The 12,553-nt window shown below is 41.2% G+C and overlaps 1 protein-coding gene across 1 annotated transcript; it reads right to left on the bottom strand.

Annotated features, from left to right (window-relative positions):
- Positions 1 to 838: 838 nt before the first annotated feature.
- Positions 839 to 12,553, bottom strand: LOC133619741 (uncharacterized). Its single transcript, XM_061980986.1, has 2 exons — positions 11,912 to 12,553; positions 839 to 2,407 (listed from the first exon to the last, which is right to left on the bottom strand). Exons 1-2 carry the CDS (start codon positions 12,069 to 12,071, stop codon positions 1,521 to 1,523), a joined length of 1,047 nt encoding a protein of 348 aa, XP_061836970.1. The 5' UTR covers positions 12,072 to 12,553; the 3' UTR covers positions 839 to 1,520.

Here is a 12,553-nt window from a genome sequence, read left to right on the forward strand (position 1 = left end):
TGTTTAACACATAGTTAATATTGTTAATAAGTTAAAGGTGTTTAAAGATAATACAAGCATGTTTAACACATATAGTTAATATTGTTAAAAAATTAAAGGTGTTTAATGATAATACAAGCATGTTTAATACATATAGTTAATATTGTTAACAAGTTAAAGGTGTTTAAAGATAATACAAGCATGTTTAACACATATAGTTAATATTGTTAAAAAATTAAAGGTGTTTAATGATAATACAAGCATGTTTAATACATATAGTTAATATTGTTAACAAGTTAAAGGTGTTTAAAGAAAATACAAGCATGTTTAACACATATAGTTAATATTGTTAATAAATTAAAGGTGTTTAATGATAATACAAGCATGTTTAATACATATAGTTAATATTGTTAACAAGTTAAAGGTGTTTAAAGATAATACAAGCATGTTTAACACATATAGTTAATATTGTTAACAAGTAAAAGGTGTTTAAAGATAATGAAAGCATGTTTAACTCATATAGTTAATATTGTTAATAAGTTAAAGGTGTTTAAAGATAATACAAGCATGTTTAACACATATAGTTAATATTGTTAAAAAATTAAAGGTGTTTAATGATAATACAAGCATGTTTAATACATATAGTTAATATTGTTAACAAGTTAAAGGTGTTTAAAGATAATACAAGCATGTTTAACACATATAGTTAATATTGTTAAAAAATTAAAGGTGTTTAATGATAATACAAGCATGTTTAATACATATAGTTAATATTGTTAACAAGTTAAAGGTGTTTAAAGAAAATACAAGCATGTTTAACACATATAGTTAATATTGTTAAAAAATTAAAGGTGTTTAATGATAATACAAGCATGTTTAACACATATAGATTCCTTTCTTTCATGAAGACAAGAATATAAGTTGGTGTATTACCTGATTCTGATGACTTGCAGTGATTATGCAGTGGTGCTGATAAGGTCCGCATTTTCGAATTGAGGAGAAAAAAAGTCCTCCTTTCTGTCCAATACCACATGAAAGTGGTTGGTTTTTGGCATCTTATTTGTCCAGCTTCCGTACTCCTTTGTATACACTTTACAAGAAATACATTGACGGCAAACTCCGTAGCTTGCTAGCTTGTGCACGCCAGCTTTCTGAGACTCCTATTTTGTTAGCGCAACTGTGCAACTGTGCAGTCGGTCTTTGGAGTTTTGACGACAGGTACGGCGCCAGAGTCTGTTGAAATAAAGTGTTTCTCGCCTTCCTGTTGGTAATTTTAATGAGCTGGCAGCAGCCAGCGTCATCTCAGAAGACCCTCGGGTGCCGTGAATGTCAATCAAGTGACGAAAGTGACGTCATAGTGAAGATTTATGATCGCTCATTTTTAGGACTATTTTTTTAATGCCTGGCTGGTGATCGACTGACACACCCTCCGAGATCGACTGGTAGCTCGCGATCGACGTAATGAGCACCCCTGGCTTAGGCTATTGCCCCCGCGACCCGACTGTGGCTATGCGGAAGAAGATGGATGAACAAGAAAACATTTATTCCCCGTTGTGTGCCAACATGTGCGCCGTCAAACTTTTCTGGTAGCAAAAACTTTTACCGCAGACCGAGCACCGAAAAGGTTTTTCCACCGCGTGCGTCGCCAAGTGCGACGCCATGTTCACCTTCTGACTGAACCTCCTGCCGCAAATTGAGCAACTGAAGGGTTTTTCTCCCGAGTGCGTTTTCATGTGCGCGACCATGTTCGATTTCTGAGAGTAGCTTTGGCCGCAAACTGAGCAAACGAAAGGTTTCTCCCCGGTGTGCGTGCGCATGTGTCGGGCCAGCGTGTAGCTGTAGGCGAATTTGTCGCCGCAAACTGAGCAACTAAAGTGTTTCTCTCCGGTGTGTGTCAGCGCGTGTCGGGTCAGGTTGCTCTTATGGGAAAAGCTTTTGGCACAAACCGGGCATGAAAAGGGTTTTTCTTTTGAGTGCGTCCACCTGTGGCGAGATAAATTACTCTTGTAATAGAAGCTTTTATCGCAAATTGAGCAGGTGAAACATTTTTGACGCGTCTTCTTTTTAGAGCACTGTGAGTCGGCGTGAGTCCTGATATCGGCTTCCCGGTCTGTATCGCTGCTCAAAGCATCTTGGGTGTCTTCAGGAGAGTGAGATGTTATGTCGTCACTATCTGATAGTGGAGCTAAGAGCTTGTCTACTTGTGATCCCCCGCAGTGGTCTCCCTCAGCCTCTGTTGTCTCGTCTTGTTGCGAGCTGCTGCTTGGAGGCTCCGCCCCTCTGCGATGAAGCTGTGAGGACTCGGGTGGTTTCTCTTCATCATCTTCAGTCTTCACAGAGACACCAGTCAGTGGCAACTGGGCAAGATCAGCCTGAGTGGTCCACAGTTCCTCCTCTTCATCTTTAATGCGGGGGGGCTGCTGGACGTCTGCAGAAGACAAACAACACTTTAGTTAAAAAAAAAAAAAAAAGTAAATCATTAAATAGAGCCGGGCGCTAAAACCATAATAATATACCTTGTGATGTCAATAAAAAATGTGTTAGATAAAATGTTTTTCGTCTTCGAAGGAAGTGACCACTGATCAGTGCGGAGTGACCCGCTAACAGCCAATCAGGTAACAGTGCCAACTGTCATGTTTGGTTGTCTGGCGGTTGATTCTTTGCATGGAGTGAGAAGAGAAAGTCCATCCATCCATCTTCTTCCGCTTATCCGAGGTCGGGTCGCGGGGGCAGCAGCCTAAGCAGGGAAGCCCAGACTTCCCTCTCCCCAGCCACTTGGTCCAGCTCTTCCTGTGGGACCCCGAGGCGTTCCCAGGTCAGCCGGGAGACATAGTCTTCCCAACGTGTCCTGGGTCTTCCCCGCGGCCTCCTACCGGTCGGACGTGCCCTAAACACCTCCCTAGGGAGGCGTTCGGGTGGCATCCTGACCAGATGCCCGAACCACCTCATCTGGCTCCTCTCCATGTGGAGGAGCAGCGGCTTTACTTTGAGCTCCCCCCGGATGACAGAGCTTCTCACCCTATCTCTAAGGGAGAGAGACCCGCCACCCGGCGGAGGGAACTCATTTGGGCCGCTTGTACCCCTGATCTTGTCCTTTCGGTCATGACCCAAAGCTCATGACCATAGGTGAGGATGGGAACGTAGATCGACCGGTAAATTGAGAGCTTTGCCTTCCGACTCAGCTCCTTCTTCACCACAACGGATCGATACAGCGTCCGCATTACTGAAGACGCCGCACCGATCCGCCTGTCGATCTCACCATCCACTCTTCCCTCACTCGTGAACAAGACTCCGAGGTACTTGAACTCCTCCACTTGGGGCAAGATCTCCTCCCCAACCCGGAGATGGCACTCCACCCTTTTCCGGGAGAGAACCATGGACTCGGACTTGGAGGTGCTGATTCTCATCCCAGTCGCTTCACACTCAGCTGCGAACCGATCCAGTGAGAGCTGAAGATCCTGGCCAGATGAAGCCATCAGGACCACATCATCTTCAAAAAGCAGAGACCTAATCCTGCAGCCACCAAACCAGATCCCCTCAACGCCCTGACTGTGCCTAGAAATTCTGTCCATAAAGGTTATGAACAGAATCGGTGACAAAGGGCAGCCTTGGCGGAGTCCAACCCTCACTGGAAACGTGTCCGACTTACTGCCGGCAATGCGGACCAAGCTCTGACACTGATCATACAGGGAGCGAACTGCCACAATAAGACAGTCCGTTACCCCATACTCTCTGAGCACTCCCCACAGGACTTCCCGAGGGACACGGTCGAATGCCTTCTCCAAGTCCACAAAGCACATGTAGACTGGTTGGGCAAACTCCCATGCACCCTCAAGGACCCTGCCGAGAGTATAGAGCTGGTCCACAGTTCCACGACCAGGACGAAAACCACACTGTTCCTCCTGAATCCGAGGTTGGACTATCCGGCGTAGCCTCCTCTCCAGTACACCTGAATAGACCTTACCGGGAAGGCTGAGGAGTGTGATCCCACGATAGTTGGAACACACCCTCCGGTTCCCCTTCTTAAAGAGAGGAACCACCACCCCGGTCTGCCAATCCAGAGGCACCGCCCCCTATGTCCACGCGATTTTGCAGAGTCTTGTCAACCAAGACAGCCCCACAGCATCCAGAGCCTTAAGGAACTCCGGGCGGATCTCATCCACCCCCGGGGCCTTGCCACCGAGGAGCTTTTTAACTACCTCGGCAACCTCAGCCCCAGAAATAGGAGAGCCTACCACAAATTCCCCAGGCCCTGCTTCCTCATAGGAAGACGTGCTGGTAGGATTGAGGAGGTCTTCGAAGTATTCTCTCCACCGATCCACAACATCCGCAGTCGAGGTCAGCAGAACACCATCCCCACCATACACGGTGTTGGCACTGCACTGCTTCCCCTTCCTGAGGTGGCGGATGGTGGTCCAGAATTGCTTCGAAGCCGTCCGGAAGTCTTTTTCCATGGCCTCCCCGAACTCTTCCCATGTCCGAGTTTTTGCCTCCGCGACCGCTGAAGCCGCACACCGCTTGGCCTGTCGGTACCTGTCTGCTGCCTCAGGAGTCCCATGAGCCAAAAGAACCCGATAGGTCTCCTTCTTCAGCCTGACGGCATCCCTCACCACCGGCGTCCACCAACGGGTTCTAGGATTACCGCCACGACAGGCACCAACCACCTTGCGGCCACAGCTCCAATCGGCCGCCTCGACAACAGAGGTACGGAACATCGTCCACTCGGACTCAATGTCCAGCACCTCCCTCGTGACATGTTCAAAGTTCTTCCGGAGGTGGGAATTGAAACTCTCTCTGACAACATTTTACCATGAATGGAAAAACAGTACCACTGTTTTTATTTTTGGGGTAGGGGGGGTTTACAGAAAAAGCTGGCAGTTTACTTGCCAGAATGTTTGTGTTAAATTGACATTGGATTTTTTACAACCTGATATTGTTCATGGGAAAACAGTACAAGTTCTTTATTTACTCTGGCAACTTAGCTGCCCGTTTTTCTACCGTAAAAACAAATGTACCGTCTTTCCATTTACAGTAACACACCCATAAAAACGACAACTGTAGATTTTACAGTCAAAAACTGGCAGCTCGCTCAACAGCATTTTGACGCAAAATACAGTAGTAGTTTTTTTCAATTTACTGTAATAAGTACCAAAGATTGTCAAACACACACACACACACACACACACACACACACACACACACACACACACACACACACACACACACACACACACACACACACACACACACACACACGCACACACACACACACACTAGGTGTGGTGAGATTATCCTCTGCATTTGACTCATCACCCTCACCCCCTGGGAGCAGTGAGCATCAGCGGTGGCCGCGCCTGGGAATAATTTTGGTGATTTACCGTATTTTCCGCACTATAAGGCGCACCTAAAAACCACACATTTTCTCAAAAGCTGACAGTGCGCCTTATAACCCGGTGCGCTTTATATATGGATAAATATTAAGATTCATTTTCATAAAGTTTCGGTCTCGCAACTTCGGTAAACAGCCGCCATCTTTTTTCCCGGTAGAACAGGAAGCGCGTCTTCTTCTACGCAAGCAACCGCCAAGGTAAGCACCCGCCCCCATAGAACAGGAAGCGCTTCTTCTTCTACTGTAAGCAACCACCCGCCCGCGTAGAAGAAGAAAAAGCGCGCAGATATTACGTTTCATTTCCTTTGTGTGTTTACATCTGTAAAGACCACAAAATGGCTCCTACTAAGCGACTGGGATCCGGTTCATGAAAAGACGCAATCTCTCCATCCGCACACGGATTACTATTTCACAGCAACTGATATTCCTGTGAACCGCACTGTGGATACAACGGGAGCACGTACGGTGAATATTCGCACCACAGGAAATGAGAAGTCATCCTTCACTGTGGTTCTAGCTTGCCATGCTAATGGCCAGAAACTTCCACCCATGGTGATATTCAAAAGGAAGACCTTGCCGAAAGAGACCTTTCCAGCCGGCGTCATCATAAAAGCTAACTCGAAGGGATGGATGGATGAAGAAAAGATGAGCGAGTGGTTAAGGGAAGTTTAAGTTTACGCGAAGAGGCCGGGTGGCTTTTTTCACGCAGCTCCGTCCATGTTGATATACGACTCCATGCGCGCCCACATCACGCTGGTTTTTAATATATTATTAAAGTTTGACTGACCTATCGGACTGTTTTTTTGACATTCCTTTAGCGCAGTTAGATGCGGCTTATAACACGGGGCGGCTTATAGGTGGACAAAGTTTTGAAATATGCCGTTCATTGAAGGCGCGGCTTATAACCCAGGGCGCCTTATGGTGCAGAAAATACGGTAACCCCCAATTCCAACCCTTGATGCCGAGTGCCAAACACGGTCCCATTTTTATCGTCTTTGGTATGACTCGGCCGTAATATGCTGGAAAGAACAACGTAAAATGTATTGTCATTTTTATTAATTTGATGGGTAGTTTGCTGTAAAGTTAAGTATTTTTATTTAGACAAACATTTTTTGGGAAAGTATGATAAAAAATACTGTAATATTTGTTGCAATATTAAACACTATTAAAGTTGAAAAGGTATGCAATTTCAAGCAGTACATTTATATCGTATACAAATTTTAAAAAATGTGAGAAAATATGAAGTACTTTATTGACACATTTCATTCCCAGGTGTTTGGGGCCTTGAGTTTGACACCTGTGTGCTAGGCTATAAATTACTCGGAGCTAGCAGCTACACAACAGCTAAGCACACAGTAGCACACAAGCTAGACATACGTGGTAGTCTTTGAAGAATATATGCAGTGTAAAACTGCACACAAATGATCAAATAATGACCTCCCAGGGGGTGATCAAGGGTGATGGGTCAAATGCAGACAATAATTTCTCCACACCTAGTGAGTGTGTGTTACTACCATTGCTACTTTAACTTTACTTTTAACTAGATGACCATAGTAACTAGTTACTATGTTTGTAAGCACCCCCCGTTGAGAGGGCAATCAGGTTTCTTTCGACAGTTACAGCCTTTGTTGTCGAAAGAAACCTGATTGCCCTCTCAACGGGGGGTGCTTACAAACATCAGTTGTCTACCAATCTAAGGTAATACGCAAGGACATTAACACATCCGACACATATGTAGGATTAACCGAGGGAGAATTCAAAACCAGATGGAACAATCACAAGGCTTCTTTCAGGAACCAAAACCTGCGAAATACCACAGAACTCAGCAAACACATTTGGGACCTCAAAGACAATAATGTTGAATATTCAATAACATGGCAAATTCTTGCATCCAGCACACCTTACAATAGTGGTAATAAAAGATGCAACCTATGCTTGAAAGAGAAACTGTTTATTATATACCGTCCAGACCTGTCATCCCTCAACAAGCGCAGCGAAATTGTAACAGCATGCCGCCATAGACGGAAACACCTCCTAGGTAACACATGAGCCAATCACCACGCCCCTAGGCCAGCCTGTACCCACCCACTCTGTGCCCTATACAAACCATGGTATGCGAATGCTCCCATTAAAATCTCCTGATGATTGAGGGTACCCCCCTCATGAAACAGGCCTGTAGAGATGAAATAGTCTTGCGATTTTTTTCCCCCACAAATACATATATATATATATATATATATATACATACAGTGTTTCCCACACATTCATTTATTTGTGGCGGCCCGCCACGAAAGAATTACGTCCGCCACAAATAGATTTTTCGGCTTTTGACTCGCTCGACCGCTCATAAAAGCAATGGGACTCTGTCTGTGAATGTACCTTGTAGTTACAACTCCGGTGCAGTAGGTGGCGGTAGCCTACTATGCATTGTAACTCCGCCAATAGCACTAAGAAGAAGAAGAAGAAGAAGTAGTAAAAGAACGGACCGACCGGATCAAAATATGAGGGTAATATTGGTTATAGCTGCATCGCTCGCGGCTCGTCATATATTTAACGTTAATCTGTGATTTCACCGAGCGTTTCACTGACGGTGAGCAGCCTGACGCTGCTTCATTAAGTAGTAACAGTCTCCTGTTTTCATACCGACGAGCTAACGTGTCCAGGTTATAACCCTGTTGTCAATAAACACACGTGGAGACGGTGCTTCAGATACTGCATTAATACTGAAGATAAATTGTCCACTGTAGCATGTGAATGCAATGAAAAGAATAAAATCTGAGCCAAACAGCTGTTAAAATGTTGTCCAGGTTAATGTTTTGGCCATTAAAGGCCCTTCATTTCAAGATTTCAACTGTGATCGGGCTTTAAACAGGTGGCTGACCTGTTCAGATGGGTGTAACTCAGGGGTGCTCACACTTTTTCTGCAGGCGAGCTACTTTTCAATTGATCAAGTCGTGGGGATCTACCTCATTCATATATATCATTTATATTTACTTATTTATGAAATATATGTTTTTGTTAACAAGTTAAAGGTGTTTAATGATAATGCAAGCATGTTTAACACATATAGTTAATATTATTAATAAATTAAAGGTGTTTAATGATAATACAAGTATGTTTAATACATATAGTTAATATTGTTAACAAGTTAAAGGTGTTTAAAGATAATACAAGTATGTTTAATACATATAGTTAATATTGTTAACAAGTTAAAGGTGTTTAAAGATAATACAAGCATGTTTAACACATATAGTTAATATTGTTAACAAGTTAAAGGTGTTTAAAGATAATACAAGCATGTTTAACACATATAGTTAATATTGTTAACAAGTTAAAGGTTTTTAAAGATAATACAAGTATGTTTAACACATATAGATTCCTTTCTTTCATGAAGACAAGAATACAATATAAGTTGGTGTATTACCTGATTCTGATGACTTGCATTGATAGGAATCAGACAGTGGTGCTGATAACGTCCGCATTTTCGAATGGAGGAGAAAAAAAGTCCTCCTTGCTGTCTAATACATGAAAGTGGTTGGTTTTTGACATCTTATTTGTCCAGCTTCCGTACTCCTTTGTATACACTTTACAAGAAATACATTGTCGGCAAACTCCGTAGCTTGCTAGCTTGTGCACGCCAGCTTTCTGAGACTCTTATTTTGTTAGCGCAACTGTGCAGTCGGTCTTTGGAGTTTTGACGACAGGTACGGCGCCAGAGTCTGTTGAAATAAAGTGTTTCTCGCCTTCCTGTCGGTAATTTTAATGAGCTAAATATGTACATAAAGTGTTGTACTTATATTCCAACTCCGCGTTCTTCTTGGTCATCGCCGCTGCCGCCACCCCCCGCCCCCCGACCACACCACCACAAATAGATGCCTGTCCTGTGGGAAACACTGATATATATATATATATATATATATATATATATATATATATATATATATATATATATATATATATCCTGAAAATATGCAAACAAAACTGTGTTTGGATCATTTATACTTCAAACTTGCATAAATAAATCTTAAGGAATATAACATAACTTGGCTTCTGAGAGCTTCAAAATGTAATGAATAAAATGCTAAAGTTGTTGATAAACAAGCAATTATTTTAATAATTAAATATGGTCATTTTAAATGAATTATTATGATCATTTAAAATTAATTATTTCAAATATGTTTATTTTAATGTATAATTCTATGGTTGGATGTAATAAGGAGTCAGAAAAAATACAAAATAAAAATACAATTAATTTTGATGTTTTTAGCAAAATATAGTAAAATTTTTTATTTTTTTTAATTAATAAATATATGTATTTTTAGGTAAGATAAACATAATAATACAATTTATCTCAAGTCTGGATGATTTAGTTCTTGTCACCCTGTTGTCCTCTCATCGTGAACAAAGGCTGTCCTCACTCAGGTCCGCATGGAGCTGGAGGGGGCGTGGCCTCCAGCTCCGGCTGAAAATCGGGAGATTTTCGGGAGAATATTTGTCCCGGGAGGTTTTCGGGAGAGGCGCTGAATTTCGGGAGTCTCCCGGAAAATTCGGGAGGGTTGGCAAGTATGAACTAATTAGATGACCACAGTAACTAATTAGATGACCATAGTAACTAATTAGATGACCATAGTAACTAACTAGATGACCACAGTAATTAGATGACCATAGTAACTAATTACATACCTGTCAACTTTTGAAATCAGAAAAACCTAGTAGCCAGGGTCCAAGGGCCGCAGGCCCCGGTAGGTCCAGGACAAAGTCCTGGTGGAGGGTTCAGGGCTTCGCCCCCCGACGCAAAATGATTATTAGCATTCAGACAGGTTAAAATGTTGCTAAAACCATCACTTTTCTATCAGTCACAGTGACTTTTCAAAACAAAAATATTACAGCAAAAATCATATGGGTTGATTGACATGTTGATTCTGTAAGCTAACTTCAATAGTTTGAAATTATTTTGACAGTTAATGCCAGTTATCCTGTCAACCTTTCACAAGACTTCAATTTGTTCATTGAAAGTATAAACAGTATAAACACTTTTTACAGTAAACAAATGGTAAAACAGTACTAAACAATTCCATTAAAAAAAAATTGGTGTCATTATTAACTTTCTGTCCAAGCTTGTATAATCTACTGCCTTGTTCAATTGTAAAAAATATTCTGTGCCTAAAATTCACATTTCTATCACAATTATCATACTGTAAACATGGTAAGCTAACTTCATTCAAATTAATAGTCCTGTCAATAGCATGGAATTACAATTCAAATGTAGTTTTTTTGTAAGCCTTTCAAAAGAATTCAAAATATGAAAAATTAATGAAAATTAATTTAAGCCATCAGACACTTGAAAAGTGGCACATCACATCTCTAATGTAATCATTTGAACTTTTCAACAGAAATAGCACTGCAAAAATATTAAGGACATACTTCTGTATTTTGGTAGTTATGCTGTCAACATTTAACAAGATTTCTTCAACTTGGACTTGTTTTAAATGTTTTATGCCACTTCAAGTTGTCAAAGACGTGCTGTGAAATACAGCCGACAGGATTGCGCACCAAACACGAAGCAAGGCCAAAGCGCATGCATGGTGCAGGAGAACAAAGGACTTCTTTCATTTAAGGTTTGTGATAAACCATCAAACTCATTCGTTAAAAGGACTCTATAGTAATATAAAGCGAGTTTTTCTGGACATTATCATGCAAGAAAAGTTTATTTTTGGGACCGCGATCACCGCGTAATGATTTTTAAAGGTTGCATTACAAACATTTAACTGTCCCATGTGATCAGCCAGTGCGATTGGAAGTCCATGCTCAATTATTGCCTCCGTAAATAAAACTTCGGCATTTATCACATCCAAAGAATCTGTTTGGGCGACGAAAAACGTTGAAAGTTTTCCACTTGTATCGCTAGCAACGGCATTAGACTTGTGTTTTTTTGTCCCAACGTGGTCTTTTACATCGCTAATTCCTCCGTGTCCGATCGAAAAATATTGTCTGCACAAGGTGCAATTCGCGTAGTTTTCACCCTTTTTTTTTTAAATTAATGAAAAACCGTATTTTTTATCACTGCAACCGTAACCCGGAATAGGTTGATGAAAACCGTACGAATTAAGGGAAAACCGGAGTAGTTGGCAGGTATGAAAATCCAATCTGCACTTTGTTAGAATATTTAACAAATTGGACCAAGCTATATTTCTAACAAAGACAAATCAGTATTTCTTCTAGATTTTCCAGAACAAAAATTTTAAAAGAAATTCAAAATACTTTGAAATAAGATTTAAATTTGATTCTACAGATTTTCTAGATTTGCCAGAATAATTTTTTTGAATTTTAATCATAGTAAGTTTGAAGAAATATTTCACAAATATTCTTCGTCGAAAAAACAGAAGCTAAAATATTTATTATTCTTTACAATAAAAAATAAATAAATTTACTTGAACATTGAAATGCTTGACGGGCCCCATGTGGCCCCCGGGCCTTAGTTTGCCCAAGCCTGGATTATTAGCTGGTAGAGAATATGTTAAATATTGAAGTATTTCAAAGTACCTTTATCATCAAACGCAACAGCTTCCAGTTGTTGTCGATGTCGCTCCTTCTCGCTTGTTCTAGAAAGTTCCTCCTCGTACGACGCGATCGTTCTTTCAAACAGCGCGAATATTTCATCAGCCGCCGCCATGAGTCGCTCCTTTATCATCGTTTTTAACATTTTTGAACGTTTTTTTTGCAACTCAATTGCTCTTTATTATACTCGCCTTATGTTTGGCGTCTGTTTTGGAGATGTTGCTAACTTCCGCCTTTTTTTCTTCTTCGATTGGAATGCACTGGTGACGTCACACTGCTGCCACCGTGCGGCGACATTCAAGACGACTCAAGCCGAGACTGAACGGGTTTTTTTTAGTTTCTTTTAATTGAACAATTAAATATACGAAAAGCGGCAGTTTCCAATCAATATATTCCAGGATTTTTACATCACAACAACCAACATAATAATAATAATAATAATACTTATATAGCACTTTTCTAAGTATTTAAAGACGCTTTACATCAGGGGTGCTCACACTTTTTCTGCAGGCGAGCTACTTTTCAATTGATCAAGTCGTGGGGATCTACCTCATTCATACAGGTAAAAGCCAGTAAATTAGAATATTTTGAAAAACTTGATTTATTTCAGTAATTGCATTCAAAAGG

The sequence above is a fragment of the Nerophis lumbriciformis genome, linkage group LG20, assembly GCF_033978685.3.
Source record: "Nerophis lumbriciformis linkage group LG20, RoL_Nlum_v2.1, whole genome shotgun sequence".
NCBI lineage: Eukaryota > Metazoa > Chordata > Actinopteri > Syngnathiformes > Syngnathidae > Nerophis > Nerophis lumbriciformis.